The sequence below is a fragment of the Ylistrum balloti genome, unplaced genomic scaffold (genome assembly GCF_031769215.1).
Source record: "Ylistrum balloti isolate Yb309-2 unplaced genomic scaffold, AGI_CSIRO_Ybal_v1 Utg370572, whole genome shotgun sequence".
Taxonomy (NCBI): Eukaryota; Metazoa; Mollusca; class Bivalvia; order Pectinida; family Pectinidae; genus Ylistrum; species Ylistrum balloti.
In genome coordinates, this window is record NW_026782358.1 from 721,841 (window position 1) to 738,273 (window position 16,433).

The 16,433-nt window shown below is 34.7% G+C and overlaps 1 protein-coding gene across 1 annotated transcript; it reads left to right on the forward strand.

Annotated features, from left to right (window-relative positions):
* Nucleotides 1-2,822: 2,822 nt before the first annotated feature.
* LOC132556479 (protocadherin Fat 1-like) lies at nt 2,823-15,137 on the forward strand. Its single transcript, XM_060220888.1, has 11 exons — nt 2,823-3,024; nt 3,334-3,474; nt 3,975-4,118; nt 4,684-4,984; nt 5,315-5,818; nt 7,219-8,444; nt 8,795-9,074; nt 11,773-11,921; nt 12,699-12,882; nt 14,213-14,298; nt 15,112-15,137. The coding sequence occupies exons 1-11, from the start codon at nt 2,823-2,825 to the stop codon at nt 15,135-15,137; spliced, it is 3,243 nt and encodes a 1,080-aa protein (XP_060076871.1).
* Nucleotides 15,138-16,433: the final 1,296 nt, after the last annotated feature.

Consider the following 16,433-nt stretch of genomic DNA (forward strand, 5'->3'; position numbering starts at 1 on the left):
TATTGGCATTAATAATTTAAAAATAGGTCCAATGTGTCTGTACCACCCACCTGGTTTCAAATATACAACCACCAAATAATTAGTGATGTCCTGTCTAATCATATAAAATGATGTTGCCATTGTCACAATACACTGACCATATATATCTTTGCTGTGCTCGGCAGTGACGGAAAAAAAGTTGTGTGTTATCACGCCTGGTAATTCAGAAGAATTACTTTCTGAATTAAATTTAAAATATCGTTCAAAAATGTGAATTATTTTTTAATTAATTGTTATTATTTGTTGAAATGAAGAAATTTATTTACGAAAATTAATAAAACCACTTTCATATCCATTGAAGTTTGGAACTATGTATCTGCGCGGAGCAATTATTTTGGTGTACGTCATCAGGCAAAATTCAGCATAACGTTAACGTCAGGTCAACAAAGATAGAACAACGAAAATGTTGAAGTTTTGATGGTCTGATTTTCAATTAATGTTGCAGGATAAAAAGAATACACGGTCAGTGTCTAAAAACACTCGCTGCATTTTGACTTGTCTTTCTTTACCTTCGCCAAAATAAAGCTTATATTGTAAGACACTGACGATGTATTCTCTATGTAACGTCTTGCTTCTATTACTTACAATAGTCTAACCGAGTCTTATGAATTAAAATATGTATCTTTGGCAATGAAAGAAATAAGAAGATTCAAAATGGATATTCTCAGTCACCATTGTTTGGATCTATATTTGCCTTTTTAAAAGCTGGACCTTTTCCCTTCAATTTCTATTTGAAATCGTATGTTGACTCCGTCACACAGACTATCCCAAGGATTGGCGTCCCTATTTTTAGTCCGAGAATCCTGTAGGGATACCGTTGTCCAATCCCAGTTTTACTCTCGTCATTGCTAAAGTTTGACCATGCGTCAAAATCTTTTACGTCAACTGACGTGGTTGGCATGGAATACAAATGGTCATGACGCCATTGTTGACAACTCGAAGTACTTTTTATCCTTTATGTACAGAAGAGTTCTTTTTTGCACAACATGAAATCTACACCCATTGCAAAATGTCGGTACACAAATAGGAAGTTACATCACTACAATACAATTCACATTACTTGTGAATTACGTAGGATTGAGTCTCTGTAAACAAGGAAATCAAACGAAATGCAACATGATCGTTAAAATCGAAAGTAACAAATACATTTCCTTCTTGATACAGATAAGCAAGATGTGAGCCAGGAAATCTTCCGTGATTTTTTTATCACTCTGTCCTACATTTCGTATTTGCACTTCTAACTTTAAGTGATATTGTTTTATAGTGCAACATCAAGGGGAACCATAGCAACAGTTCCGTTGACTGTTAATATTGTGGACGTTAATGACAACTCACCTACTTTTAATCCAACTGTGTATACGAATACTATTCCTGAAAACTCACCCGCAGGTAAACAATAGTAAAATAGAAATGTGTTATATCTAGTAAAATGTTTTCTTCTAATATTTCATTTATATTCATATGTCTTGTTCATTCAGTGTAAGCGAATGTGGAAACACATTTAGATTTTTATATTATTACTTCATATGCTTAAATTAATAAGTATTAAAATTGTTGAAACCAAAAAAATGCGAGTCATAACGTGTCATTTGTGTAATGAAACTGAGATTTGGTAAACGTACGTAAACCATGGAAAGTGATTTACAGGAACATCTATCACCACCCTGCATTGTCGAGATGACGACAGTGGTTCCAACGGATACTGCTCTCTCAAAATCCAGACAGGAGATGACGCGACAAGAAAATTTACGATTTCCGGTACCACTTTAGTTACCACTAGTGCAGCCATCAATTTCGAGGGACTTTCATCACGTGACCGATCGTATTCCCTGGTTATCATCGGCGTAGATTCGCCATCACCATCCGGGTATGCTGCAAGAACAGGAACAGCATATGTCTACGTAACTATCACGGGAACGAACGAGTTCCCTCCCGTGATATCTGGAACCAGTTCGAGCTCTATAACTGTAAGTTTTGTACTCAATAAACTTATTTCAATATGTTTAACATATAAAACTCTGATGTTAAGCTTTATTATGAATTATTGTAATATTTAAACAGGAATATGAACTTTTTAAAATAGTTCTTTATTTTTTACTCTTCATCATAAACCGTTCGTTATAAATGTGAAAATTTCTGTAAACTAAAATGCCCTTTTCAACATAAAAGATGTCTTCTTCGTTTCATCATGTGTACCACAAAGTAGATTGTTGTTAGTTTCGTATTTATCGATGTTAAAGGTAAGTGAAGACAGCCCTATAGGGACCACAGTTGCAACCGTCCAGGCTACCGACGCTGACGACGGAGAGGACGGTGTTCTCAAATACTCAATTATAGGCAAGTTGATCCATACAACTGTCTGTTGTATCTATTCATCCATAATCTATTGATGTGTTTCGAGTAAGTCTTGTACCCAGTTACTGACAATGAAACACCAAATTCTGGCGTTACTGCCTTTATACGTTATTGTCATCATATTATTATATTGATAATGTAATTTGGGGTTCTTGCATACCCAATCAGTAAAATCTACCATGGCCAATATCTACTTCTCTGACTATCATACAACTTAAAAATCTTTGTTTCATTGCTTGTGGAAACTAATAGTGTTGTCGAAGGTCTATAGAATACCATCACAATTTTATCTTTGTTTTTTATGCTGACTTAACGGTCTTCCGTGTACATTTTTTTCTTTTGTTTTGTTTTTGTTTTTTTCTCAATCATTTTGTCCCGATTCTTTTCGAAAATGTGTTCACTGTTTCGATTTTATTTCGTTATCGGAAATGCCTACAGCCGGCGACCCTAGTGGCCGCTTTGGAATAACTATCGACACCGGAACGATATACCTTAAAAAGCCCTTGGATTTCGAATCCACCTCGTCATATCCGCTGACGTTAAAGGTTGCTGACTGCGGATCAGGTGTTTTATCGTCCACTTCCACCATCATAGTCGGCGTAAACAACGCCAACGATAATGCTCCAATTTGTACACCCGGAATACACGTCATTTCCATCCTTGAAAATACAGGTGTTTAAATTGAAATATTTTTACTTTAATATATACTTTTTTGTATTCTCCTGGAATAAAACTTATGACAATTATACTTAACCGAAATAAGTTATTAATGCAAAAATAGTAGTTTTCTTTATTTTATTGTGAATGAAAAAATAAGAAGAGAAAGATAAAAAAAAAATATTGATGCAGGTTTTAATGCAAAATGATCTTACATTTGATTGTTTTTAGAAATACTTTCGTTATAATGGGTCTAGCTTTTGCTTATATTTTCATTTTTAGCCCATCTGTCTACGGTGATATCCAACCTCGGATGTACAGATGCAGACCCCGGGACGACGTTAACGTACACCATGACACAAAACCCTGATAACAAGTTTTCAGTCTCCAAAGTCGGGGCTTCAGCATCTCTTGTTCTCAATGGTAAACGTCTCAGATCTTTTCTCTCAATTAACTTACACTATTTGGAACAAAAACCGTATCCTGTTTGGAAATTTGTTTAAGGCCACAAATCTCATTCAGAGTCTAGCTCTTACTTCTGTATATTCAGCTTACTAGTCTGAAGAAACTACAGTTGAACTATATCCTTAACACATTTTATCTCTATCATTTCTTCCTGTTTCTCAAATACAAGTGAAAATATGATAATCGAAAGATTTACACAGAGACTCCCGAAAAAGTACAAATGTTCAAAAATAAGACCACGTGCTAAGGAAGGATAAACTTCTAGAGGTTCTTGTAGCATATCAGAGTCTAATAAAAGATCATCTCCCCACTGTATTCATGTAAATATTGTGTCATTTTAAAGTGCGAATGAATATCATGACATTTTTCTTTTGTCTTCATTATGTCCTAATTCAGATATCGTAATCCTATACTTACTTTCAAAAATCTCACTCCTCATTATTGTCACATTATTACAGATATTCTGGACTATGAAACAACATCCTACTATAACCTAGAGGTGACAGTGACAGACAATGGGTACCCCTCCCTCTCCTCCTCAATATCAATCGACGTCACAGTCCTCAACGTTAATGAGGAGAAGCCAGTGTTTACAAACACAGGTAACGTGGTTTTATATACAAATATGTATTAATCGTTAACGGTGCACTGAGTGCTTTTATACTCATTATAATATATCATATTTAGTTTTAAGATTGATTAAAAACCTTTACTGACGATATTGTCACTGTATATCTGGTGACGCCACAATGCATATGCATCCACGAAGTTATGGCGTCACCATGGTAAAAATATATATTTTTTTTTTTTTTTAATTTTTGTATGGTTTTTTTGAAGGGTTGGAGTGGACATTATTCTTATTTGTTATAGTTACAAGTTCTTGTGTGTGTAGAGACAGGTTCTTGTATGTAAAGTTAAAGTCACATAGGTTCTAGTATTTATTGTCAAAAGGTAACAATACCTATAACGTAAGTATAATATTATCAGATTCACAAGAATTAATATATTCACGTGTCTGTTTCAGCAACGTTTACCTACAATGTTTTAACGCGATACATAAACGATTTCAATGTAGCAACTTCCAGTGGGAACTGAGTAAAAACATCATGTTAACAGTACCATTTAATTTACTTATATTGTTAATTTATTCGTTGATAATGAATCCAGGTCCCTACATGGTTACTGCTGGTGAAGACACTGTCATTGGGTCTAAACTCTTAACTGTCACTGCCACGGACAGGGACGCTGGAGATACCGTCACATATGATTTCGTTACGCCGTACCCTAATTTCAACATTGATCACACCCTGGGAACTATCCAGCTGGTCCACAGCCTTAATTATGAGACAGACTCTAGCCATATATTATTGGTAGAGGCATCAGATGGGTCGCTGAGTACCACTGCAACTGTCAACCTTACGGTGGACGACGTCAACGAAGCTCCAGCTTTCACACAGTCGACTTATACGTAAATTTTTACTAAAAATATACATACTACAAAAAAAAAAAAAAAATAAATAAATTCATTTTGATATTAAATGTGATAGATATAATAGAGATGATCTTTTGTTTCACATTTTAGCTCTTTTAAAACATCTAACTAAATATCACTTCCCTTTTACTGTTTGTACTGTTTACTGTTTTTTTCTTCACTTAACTTTCTTTCAATTTTTATAATTTTATGCACCGATTTGACTATTTTCATTGAGGCAAAGACATTTCAATTTTTATGGTAACTTCTTTTTGTATTTGTGTCGCAAATGATGTTAATTAATCCTAATAACAATATCTATGGTAGGGTTAATCTGGTGGAGAACCGATCTGTAGGAACGACTGTGGTGCGTGTCTTAGCCAGAGACTTAGATGCTGGGGCCAATGGAAGGATTTCTTACTCTTTATCAGGGGGAGACGGAATTTCCAACTTCGTCATAGATTCTGATTTTGGCGCCATTTCGTCATCAGCAGTTATTGACTATGAAATGAACAAGTTTTTCTTTCTAATAGTACAGGCATCTGATGCAGCCTTGCCTTCATTAACAGCTCGTTGTTTGGTGAACATTAGAATTATCGATAAAAATGACAACGCCCCTGTGTTTACACCAGTAACATACACAGTTATTGTCTCGGAGGAAGCCGCTATTGGTACCACAGTCACCATAATCAGTGCAAGGGATGCGGACTCCGTCGCTAATAACAACAACTTGTTCGAATTCAGCTCCATATCCCATGTTCCGTTTACTATACACCCGACATCCGGAGTCATTGCTACCAACGCACAGCTGGATAGAGAAATAATTGCTGTGTTAGTATATTACAATACCGTAACTTCTTTTTAATTCATTCTTAAACCCTTCCATGTCGCAGAAGACCTGTAAGCATTTCGCAGCAACAGGCTCAACAGGCTTATGAACTATGCTTTGACTTACAGATGTTCAATTAAAAAAATGTTTTAATTGATGATAAATGCTCCTAAATGCCTTCAGTTTGGCATCTGTAATAAAGCGTGGTATAATTCAGTTTAATTCATTATTTTTTTTCTCTAATGCATCTTATTCTGGATATGTGTTTAAAAGTACGATGAACTTGTTTTTACTTTTGTACGATCTTCTAAAGTAATAATGTGTACTATATGTTATCGTATTTCATCCGGTTTCGTGCGTTAATTTGTCACTGAAGCGACTTTTTATCAAAAACGAAAATACCCTAGATGCTAGATATAAGGCCTGAAGCATGCTGGGATTAAATGCGACCAAGTTTGTTCAACGAATGACCTCGACCTACTTTTAACTGGTTCTTCTCAATAACCGAAAGGCACATGGTGTTGATATTGCTCCTATAGCTTGCTGGCGTATTCCAAGTGTGTTCAAATGAATGACCTTGAACCCCTTGAAAAGTCACTTAAGTCAATTTGTTAAAATCGTTTACAACCTCTAAACAACGGGCATATTGCTCTGATTTCCGCCCTGCAGCTGGAAAGACGGCTGTAGAGTTTGTTCAATAAAAGGTTACCTTGACCTACTTTCAATGTCACAGAGATGAAATGTGTTAAAATCGTTAAATGATTTCTTTTTAATAACCAAAACATCCATATTGATTACATCTTGCCTTAAGCATGCTGAAATGAAGCACTTCAAAGTTTATGAGAACTTTACCTATTTTCTCAACACGCAATAGGTTATGGGTCATGGTATTTGTGTAGTAGCATGTATAATGAATGGTATTTAAAGTTTTTATATATTTATTTTGTAAACAAAGTCTTTTTTTACCTGTAAAACAGGTGAGTAATTGTAGGTATTTATAGTCAGATGACCGTTTAGGCCTACGAGCCACTTGTTAATACGTTAAATCCTCATTACGTTTTGGGGTCAACGAAGTAAAATGAAATTTCGACATTCGATCTTTGGAAATATTTCAACGGATAGATCCAATACAAGATTTTTATACAGTTCATGAAACGAAATGAAGAAGCTGTATTCTGTTAAACTTGGCTGTTGTTTGTTTCCATTGGTTGTAGATGGTTAAGTTTTAGTATCCAAACTTTTGGAATCTTGCCAATAGCAGATAGTTTATTACTTCATCTGCAAAAATTAATCATATATGCTCAATGATGCTTATATATATAAAAGAGGACGTATTCTGTGGAAAAACAGGATTTACCCATATTCTCTATGTTGACGTGTGTATTACATATTTTTGTTACAGATACAAGATGGTGATCCTAGCGACAGACAAAGGAACACCTCCTCTGACCGGTACCTCTACGATAACAATCTCTCTGACAGATGTAAACGACAACGATCCTAGTATATCTGGTACCTACGATAGCACGATAGACGAGGACACCGCCGTCAACACCGTCGTGTTCTCAATCACTGCTACTGATCCAGATTACGGCAGAAACAGTCAGTTATCATATATCATTCACTCAGGAAACACCAACACAGACTTCAAAATTGAGACTAGAACTGGAATTATACAAACGGCAAATAAATTGAACAGGGAACTAAATTCATTTTATAAACTTCAGATTTATGTTGTCGATAACGGAACACCACCTCGGACCGCCAGCATCACCTGTACACTGACCGTAGGAGATGTGAATGACAACGCCCCAGTTTGGGTCAAGCAATCGTTTGAGTTCAGCATTTCTGAAAATGATGCGGCAGGTTCTAGTGTAGGTTTCGTTAGAGCTACAGACCAGGATATTGGCATGAATTCAGTATTAACCTATACCATTATCAACTACTGGGTCGGTGGTTCAAATCCCTTTGTGATGGATAGCTCCTCTGGTTTTATTTCATCAATTGAGCCTCTCGACAGAGAAATCGTCGACACTTTTATTCTGTGGTGTAGGGTGTACGACGATGGCTCTCCAAATCTCTTTGCAGATTCAAATGTAACGATTAAAATTCTGGATTTGAATGATAATGACCCAGTTTTTGTAATGACACAATACTTCGGAATTGTCAAAGAAAATTCTCAAGATGGTACTTCAATTCTGAGTGTATCCGGCACAGACATCGATACAGGCATGAATGCCCGGTTGTCATACTCACTGGATAAATCTACAAAGACAGGAAAGAGAGTGTCAAAATACTTACAAATAAACTCATCAACAGGTCTCATCGACGTCAAAACTTCGATCGATCGTGAAAAAGATCCGTCCCTTTCCGTCACAGTGCTTGTTACTGACGCTGGAACACCGCCTAGGACTGGAACATCGAATGTCTCTATTACCATTCTCGACGAAAATGACAACAATCCCAAATTCGTTAAGGCATTTTATAATGCAGAGACCCCATACAGTGACTCCTGTTCCACTGTGATTGACACAGTCACTGCTTCAGATGCAGATGAGGGGCCAAATGCTCTCATTTCCTACTACTTCGACAATTATGACGAAGACTTCAGTTTAAATGCGGTAACAGGTAAATTTTCTTTTGCCTTTCATCGATATGTATAATTGTTTATGCTGAGTTATACTATAATTCTATAATTACTCACACGAGTTTTTTATGTACACTGACGGTCTTCCATCAACTTCTGAAAAAAGTACTAAATATATGGCTTATGTTTAATTCCGTTTTTGCTTAAAAGTATTTATCGACAGAAATTCAACAAATAAGTTCTTAACTGTTTAGAACTGAAATAACAACTTGAAATATTGAAAATTTGAAACAATACATCTATATTGTTTATGTTATCGTTGATTTAATCCATCGTGAACTCACAACTTTACACGTTCCATCGATTGTCAAGTTTTCTTTTATGATTGTAGGTGAAATCAGTGCCTCCCGAGAGTTATCAACAGAGAAGAAGTATATCAAGTTTGTTCTCGCTCGCGATAACGGTAGCCCAGAGTTGAAAACGACGTCTAAAGCCACAGTTCGTATCGACACTTATCGACCATCTAGCGTTGTCATTTCTTTTCACCTCAGTGTAAACAAAAGCTACTTTGAGTCTGTTGAAAACGCGTTCGTCTCTCAGTTGACCAGTGTATACCATGCTTCGTACCCTACAGCGGTGGTCAGAAGGTGGTGTGTAACAGAATCAGACAGGTAATTATATTAGTGTAATCGGCAAATGCAGGCTTCTTTTTTTTAGGATGCATATTATTGCAATATTATCTCCACTTAAAAAGAGCTCCCACATTTGTTCTTTGGTTTGCAATTACATCCAAAGTGGAAGCGTAACATCAGTATTAATCGTTAACAACTTCTGTGAAACATTTATGGAGCTACAAGGAGTGATTTTCATATTTAACAAGTATCCTTTTGACTTTTACTATAAGAATATAGTACAATATAGAATAAAACCAAAACAACATAGAACACAGCTATATATAACAATAAAGATAAAACTATATATAACAAAAATCATAAAAAAAAATACCAACATGGCAACATCATCATAATTCAAACTTAAATTCCATAAAACTAGGGCAAAATCTTAACAAGAACAAAAGAAAGATTTACAAAGAGACTCCTGAAAAAGTACATGGAGAATAAAACCAAGTGTCCCGGAAGAGTAAGCGTCTTCTGCTTCATCGACGACACCCGTCATGTAAACCTTGTAAGTAATGTCACGTTTTCAAATGAGAACAAGGTATACAACAACGGAACCAACAGGCAAACTAACGAGCATCAATACGTCCAACTTTATGTTGCACGAAGCAATAGAATATTTCTTAATGAGATCACTATGGCAACCATAGAAATTCCCCATAATTTTCCTCAACTTGCATCTGTTTAACCCTTGTGTAACGAGTAATCAATTTGACATGTATATACCATAGGTTAGAAATGCGGGGTCATTGCCATCAAGAAATGGATATTCCACAAATGGTAAATTGAAATCATCACGTTTATCATACAACTCGAAGACTGTCCATAGTGGTTTGGTTGTTGGAAAGGATCGAGATAAGCACCAGATGTTTGATTTCCATTTCTAGTGGATATTTACGATGGACGTAGTCAATAAATTGCTTGTTATTTGAGGACAAGACGTCATCAATATGTCTGAAGGTGAAATTAATCGGCTATGCAAGGTTTTTGCTTGATAAACTCTGCAATAAATTCAGCCTCGTGTGAAAACAAGAACAAGACAGCCAACAGAGGGACGCAGTTGGTTCCCATAGGTATGCCAATAGTCTGTTGACAGATCTTACCATCAAATTCGACGAAGATGTTGTCAACCAAAAACTAGATCATCTTTATGATTCCGTCCAGATAGCACTTAGAGTGGTGGTTAGTAGTTTTGACAGTGGCTTGGTTGTTAGACGAGCCAGCTATAAAACATGTGTATAGATTCTTGTGAAGTTTATGGATCCAGTGTAAACGGCGGAGGTCCGTATCCTTATCAGTAATAGGCAATCTAAATGCAATACCGAAGAATGATTAGCTAGTATTTCGTCTTTTGAAAGATTCACAATGTATAGGCAAGGTTTCCTTTGTTACCAAGCAAGCCCACTTCCTGTTTTGTATACAGGAAATGTAATAATGCATAAAGGGATCAAGTTATTGGACGCCTTGTCAACAGAATCCACAATCCATGAATCTTGAAATTCACATTCCAGTTAAAAGACGGGGTTTCACGATATTTAGGACCCTTCATGGAAAGCTCTCGTAGCTAACATTTTGAATAATGCTTAAATCACCAGTTACTATGGGCCTAGTTTGACCATAGTTATGAGTAGAGATAAAACAAGAACAAACTCACGGAGAAATAGTTCTAAGGTCATCTACATTCAGTTACTGCAGTGTTTGTTTGTAGTTGGACTTAGAGTAACTGTAGGAAATTACAAGGGTGTTTCTACTTTGAAAGTATGTTGGAATGTTAGCCTAACCAGACTTCTGGTGTAAAATATCGCTGATGTTTATAGCATCAACTGCCTTATTTACAAACTCAACATTCCTAAATTGGTGAGTTGTTGGAGGATCGCGGCCATCTGTAAGGACAGATTTTAAGAGCCTGACTTGTGCCACTTCATCAATAATATTATGGAGTCTCCAAGCTAGTTTCTACAGGTCACCAGAAACAGTATTGACTGAATCCACTTGAAGCTTTCGTAGCACGGAGAAAGGAAGCCATATGGCGCAGCAGTGTCAAGCAGTCTAATATAGTGTTCCTCACATTGTTTACGGAGGGGTGTGCTCAGTGTGCGCTCATTTGTACCGTGGTAAACTTTCCCCAAAATACAACACTCATCAACATTTTGGAATAGTTCGGGAGGTTGAAATGTTGATACAAACATTATTATCTCTGTGGTTCACAGCTGAACGATGACCATTCATACATTGTCTTAACGTCTTAACTGTTCTTTTGTTTCACCAACATATATTAAACCACAATTGGAACAGAACTATATATAACAACATGGAATAAACCTATATATACCAAAATAGAATAAAACTATATATCTATACCAAAATAGAATAAAGCTATATATAACCACACGGAATAAAACTATGTTTATCAAAATAGAATAAAGCCATCTATAACAACATAGAATGAAACGATTTACACCAAAATAGCATAAAATTATATATATATATATATATGACAATGCCAAAATGATGTATTAGTTGACGAAGGTAAGCGATATTTCCTAATTTTTAAAAGATTCATAACAGTATGACATATATTTTGGTTTTGCCATGTGATGCAAGTGATTTTTAAATTTGGTTTTAGATGTTACATCTTTATGCATGATGCCATATAGAAGTGATGATTCTTCAGTTTACTGTTATGTTTCAGTGTCACCGTTGTCAACATTTACATACTCCAAGACGATACAACTAATTCTATGGTCAACCTATATGCCAAGAAAACATTTCTTACTGCTTCGGATGCACATTCCTATGTTACAATGGACGCTGAAGGGACACCGTCATATAAAATTACAGGTATCAAAATGGACACATCTAGCTAAAATTCGTGTTGCTGGTATGAATAATTACTAGATTATAACATCAGTAATGTGGTGTATTGATATTTTATTTAAGTATATTCATAACGAAATCGTCAAAATCTGAATCTGTGTCGTCGATAAAGCAGGAGACGCTTACACTTCAGGAACACCTGGTTTTATCTCTATATACTTTTTCAGGAGTTTCTGTGTAAATCTCATTTTTGCTCATATCTTGCCCTAGTTTTATTGAATTTAAGTTTGAATTGTGAATATGTTGACGTGTTTTATTTTCAAGTTGTTTTCATTTCTTTTGCTATTTAACTTTGATTTCTTTCACTTTTGCCTCCTAGCATAATTTCTGTTTTTGGTTTTTATAGCCCAGGTTCTCTTTTTGAGCGCATTGAATGAGATTTGATACGACTGAGAGAATTCGTCAGTGCAACAAATGATACCTGATAATTATGTATTTGTCATTTATATTTCTTATCCAAATACACACCATTTGTGCATTGAAACACGAGTAACGAATATAGACAACGCTGTATACACGACACTATTTGAAAACTGTACGATTTCGTCCACTGTTATTCATTAAAAAAGCTCTTTCATTTCTAATTCAATTTTTAGCCACCTTTTATTTCCGTCACGTTCGTATTGATTTGTTAAGAATATGGCACTTTTTCGCATTTTCATTTCAACATTTGAAATCGTTTGACGGTTTCGACATTCTAGGAGGTGAATCATACAGAGTAAGCTTATTTCTCTCCTCTAGGTACATCCTGGCTGCCATATCACATCCAGAAGGTAGTAGTATACGAGACATCCAGCTCCGATGACACTACCCCATGGATCCAGACGAGTACCGGTATCGCCGTGACAGTCGTTTGTGGTCTAGTGGGTGTGGTGCTTATCCCCCTTGTCATCTATATGGTTGTGAAGTTTATTAAATCAAAAAGGTGAACACTATTATTTCCCAAATGGTAGGAAATGTTGAACTTCACTCACTTTGTTTTCCTGGATAGCTTGAATTCTGTCTTTACCAGATGGCGTATTTTAATTGCTTTGTGTTAACAACCGGCTAATTACCTTCTATTGATCAGAATTATCACTGTTAAAGCCCCAATATACGTAAAAATCACTATAAAAAAACAAACTTTATCTTATTTTCCCCGTAATATATGTAACAAAACAAATACTTTCCTTTAATTAAAGAAAATAAAACTGACTGTTTTCAATTTAAATAAAAATTGAAAAAAATCGGAAAATAAACAATGTGGGACCCACACTAATTCATACATTACCGCTCGTAGCGATGACATTGCGCATGCGCATATTCCGCGAGTATAAACATGGCAGACACAGTACAGACGTCCACCAGTCGCTTCCTTTTTTTTCTAATCATACATCAGGCCAGTTCTTAATTTTTACGTTATAATTGTGCGTCGTATCGTTTCTAAACTAATTATTCCTTCTAATAATTTCCCAAGAACTGAATGTTTATCACAGGAATACCTTAAGTCTACGACAAGACTTCGCAAACAATGTTTGTAAACAAAATCTTACCGTAGACATATCAGCATGTGCTTCCTCTATAAGTAGAAACCTCAACTCTCGCGAGATCAGGTCATGAACTTTCCGACGTGGTTCGGCAACAATCGTAATTTCGATGGCGGCGTGTTTAAAATGGGGGTGTGTTTACAGACAGCGAGTTTTAACTGCTCATATATCAATACTTTATGCAGAAAGTCATGGTAACTATTGTTTGAATAACTTAATTCTAACTACGTCTTAGAGAATATCTCAATAATTATGTGTGATTTTACACTAAATTTTTGGTGAATGTTACGTATATTGGGGCTTTAAATACATCCGTTATATTTATTTTAACACCTTACAAACGAAAACATATAAAATAAACGGCGATGTAGAATCACTGTTTAACGGTATAAAATACTGAACTTGTACATTTTTTTAATTATTTTTATTTATATGATACATATTTACTTCTGTGTTGATTAGTAGATTGTCTGACGAGGGTTTACCAACCAGGCTCTTATACAGATATATTCTGAGCTGATCTTTCATTCAGTTCAATTTCTATTGCATTATGTAACGAAATGACCCGTCCTCTGTAATTGCTTCTGATCTTGAAATTATGACTAAGTATCAAAAGATATATGCATAAAAATAAAATGATTCTAATAAAATTTTAACAAAATCGGTGATTGTTTTCTTAAATTAACATAAAATAAATCAACGTATAAGGTATTGTATATATAATTTCAGATCTGTAGATAAAACAGCACGGGTTGCCGTAGAGGAGAAAACGAATCCCTCGACTAGCAAGAAACGATCGCTTTCAAATTCCAAAGGTAAGTTTTTTTAAAACCTAAGTTCTGGTATAAGTTTTATTGCTGTAATCGGCATATTTTTTTTAAAGTAAGACAGGTCAAATCAGAATGAAGCCATCAAGTCAAAATATTGTTATTTCATTTACCCTTATGCTATAGATTATTGTTCTGTAATTTTCTGTAGAATAAATTTGTTTGACTGAATTCGAGTATTTTAAAATCCCTATCAATGCAAGATCCAAGTAAAAATAAAACAAACAAAAAAATATCCTGTACATAGGGAATATTACATTCCAGAAAGAAATTATTTGTACATTATCCAAATGAAGGATGAATACTTTAACGAGTAACAATACTAAATAAAATCGTTACAATAAAGTACAACACTGAATGTAAACTCTATATCTGACATGGCACTTTTTTGTATCAATTTAGTTATGTAAGAGTTATTTCCCTTGATTTGTGAAAAACTGCATGAAAATAAACATTTTACTGTATTGCTAGGTCCGACAGGAAAAACTGTTAAAACCTCGGTATGTATTTTTCAACTTTATATAAATGTTTTGGATAAATGTTTACACTTAATTATTTTTAATTGTGTCAGATATGATCACTGATAATCGTTTTTATTAAATTCGTTATTTTTGGTAATTAGATATGTAAACTAACGGTAAGAAAGCACGTGAAATTTAAATCAACTTAAAAGTCTCCGGCGACGATTTTTGGCAGATATCTATAATCACATATAATTGTAATTCTGAGATCTAAATATTTTGAACTGAAGTATTGTTATCAAATTAAAGCGACAAATATCATGTCTTGTTTGATCCACAGATTCCGCTACCAGCAAGAAATTTTGAAGAAGTCAACAACTGGAGTAATGAATGGGCTAGTAACTATCAGTCAAATATATGATTAGGTACTTAATTACAGGTAAAGATACTTGATATGGTAAGGTACTTAATTGCAGGTAAACGTAATTAATTTGAGTTGGTAATGAATTACAGGTAAACAAGACTATTATGATTAGGTATTTACTTACAGGTAAAAGTAACATGATTATGTACGTAAATACAGGTAAACATAAATAATATGCCGTTTATATATCGTTTTTTTTTCTTAATTGTTTTGGTGTCGTGTGCAAATAATACTTGTACCTACATGCATTATTATCTCATTGTAATTCAGGACAACCAACCAGTTTATTTGATGGAATCAAATAATCAAATATTTTACTTTTTTGTGAAATGTAATACTAAAAATTTCCTTATTACTTTGTGTTTGATAGTTGCACTATCTAAAAAGGTTCGCATTTTAAATATATTGAAGACATCTTATATATGATCAAAGCTTTACGTTATCACTTTTTAATAAGTTACAGGTATTTATGTTTTTTTTTTGAAACACTTTATCTATATTTAACTGCTTGCCTCTGCGCATTATAGACGAGTGTCGAATATAGGAAATGACACAGAAATTAGTGGCTTTATTATGCTAATAGCATCGAATTACAGATAAACATAAAAGGTTTATCTGGTTTGTAAGAAATGGTGGGAGCTATTTAAACAGGATCGAGATATGAATTTTTATTTCAGATGTGATTTTAGTGAGCCTCAGGAGGAAAAAAAGAAATTATGATTCTCATGAATCATAAAAAATGGATCAGAGTTTAAGATCGCTTACTCAATGTTTCGTGGTAGTAATTGTAACGTCACAGTATAACCTTGTGATTTCATCCTCTAATCCTGAGGCCATGATATGTCATAATCAATGGTTTCATATGTTAAGACAGTACATGATCAATGGTTTCATATGTAAAGACAGTACATGATCAATGGTTTCATATGTAAATATATTACATGATCAATAGTTTTATTTGTAAAGACAGTACATAATCAATGGTTTCATTCGAAGGATATTACATGGTTATTTTCTCTAAATAGTTTGGAAAAGTTTGGCAATTAAAAGTAAAATACTATAAGTAAACTAATCAAAAACTTGCTATATTCGGGGTGGGGGCGGGAATCAATACATTTCCTGGTTCTAGTCATTTAGTTTGTAGCTAACGAAGATGGGGTTCAAATGATGATCTGTTTGATGCAGATGTATCGAGTCTAAAGTAATACGATATTGTCTTACGATCTAGTCGTAATGAT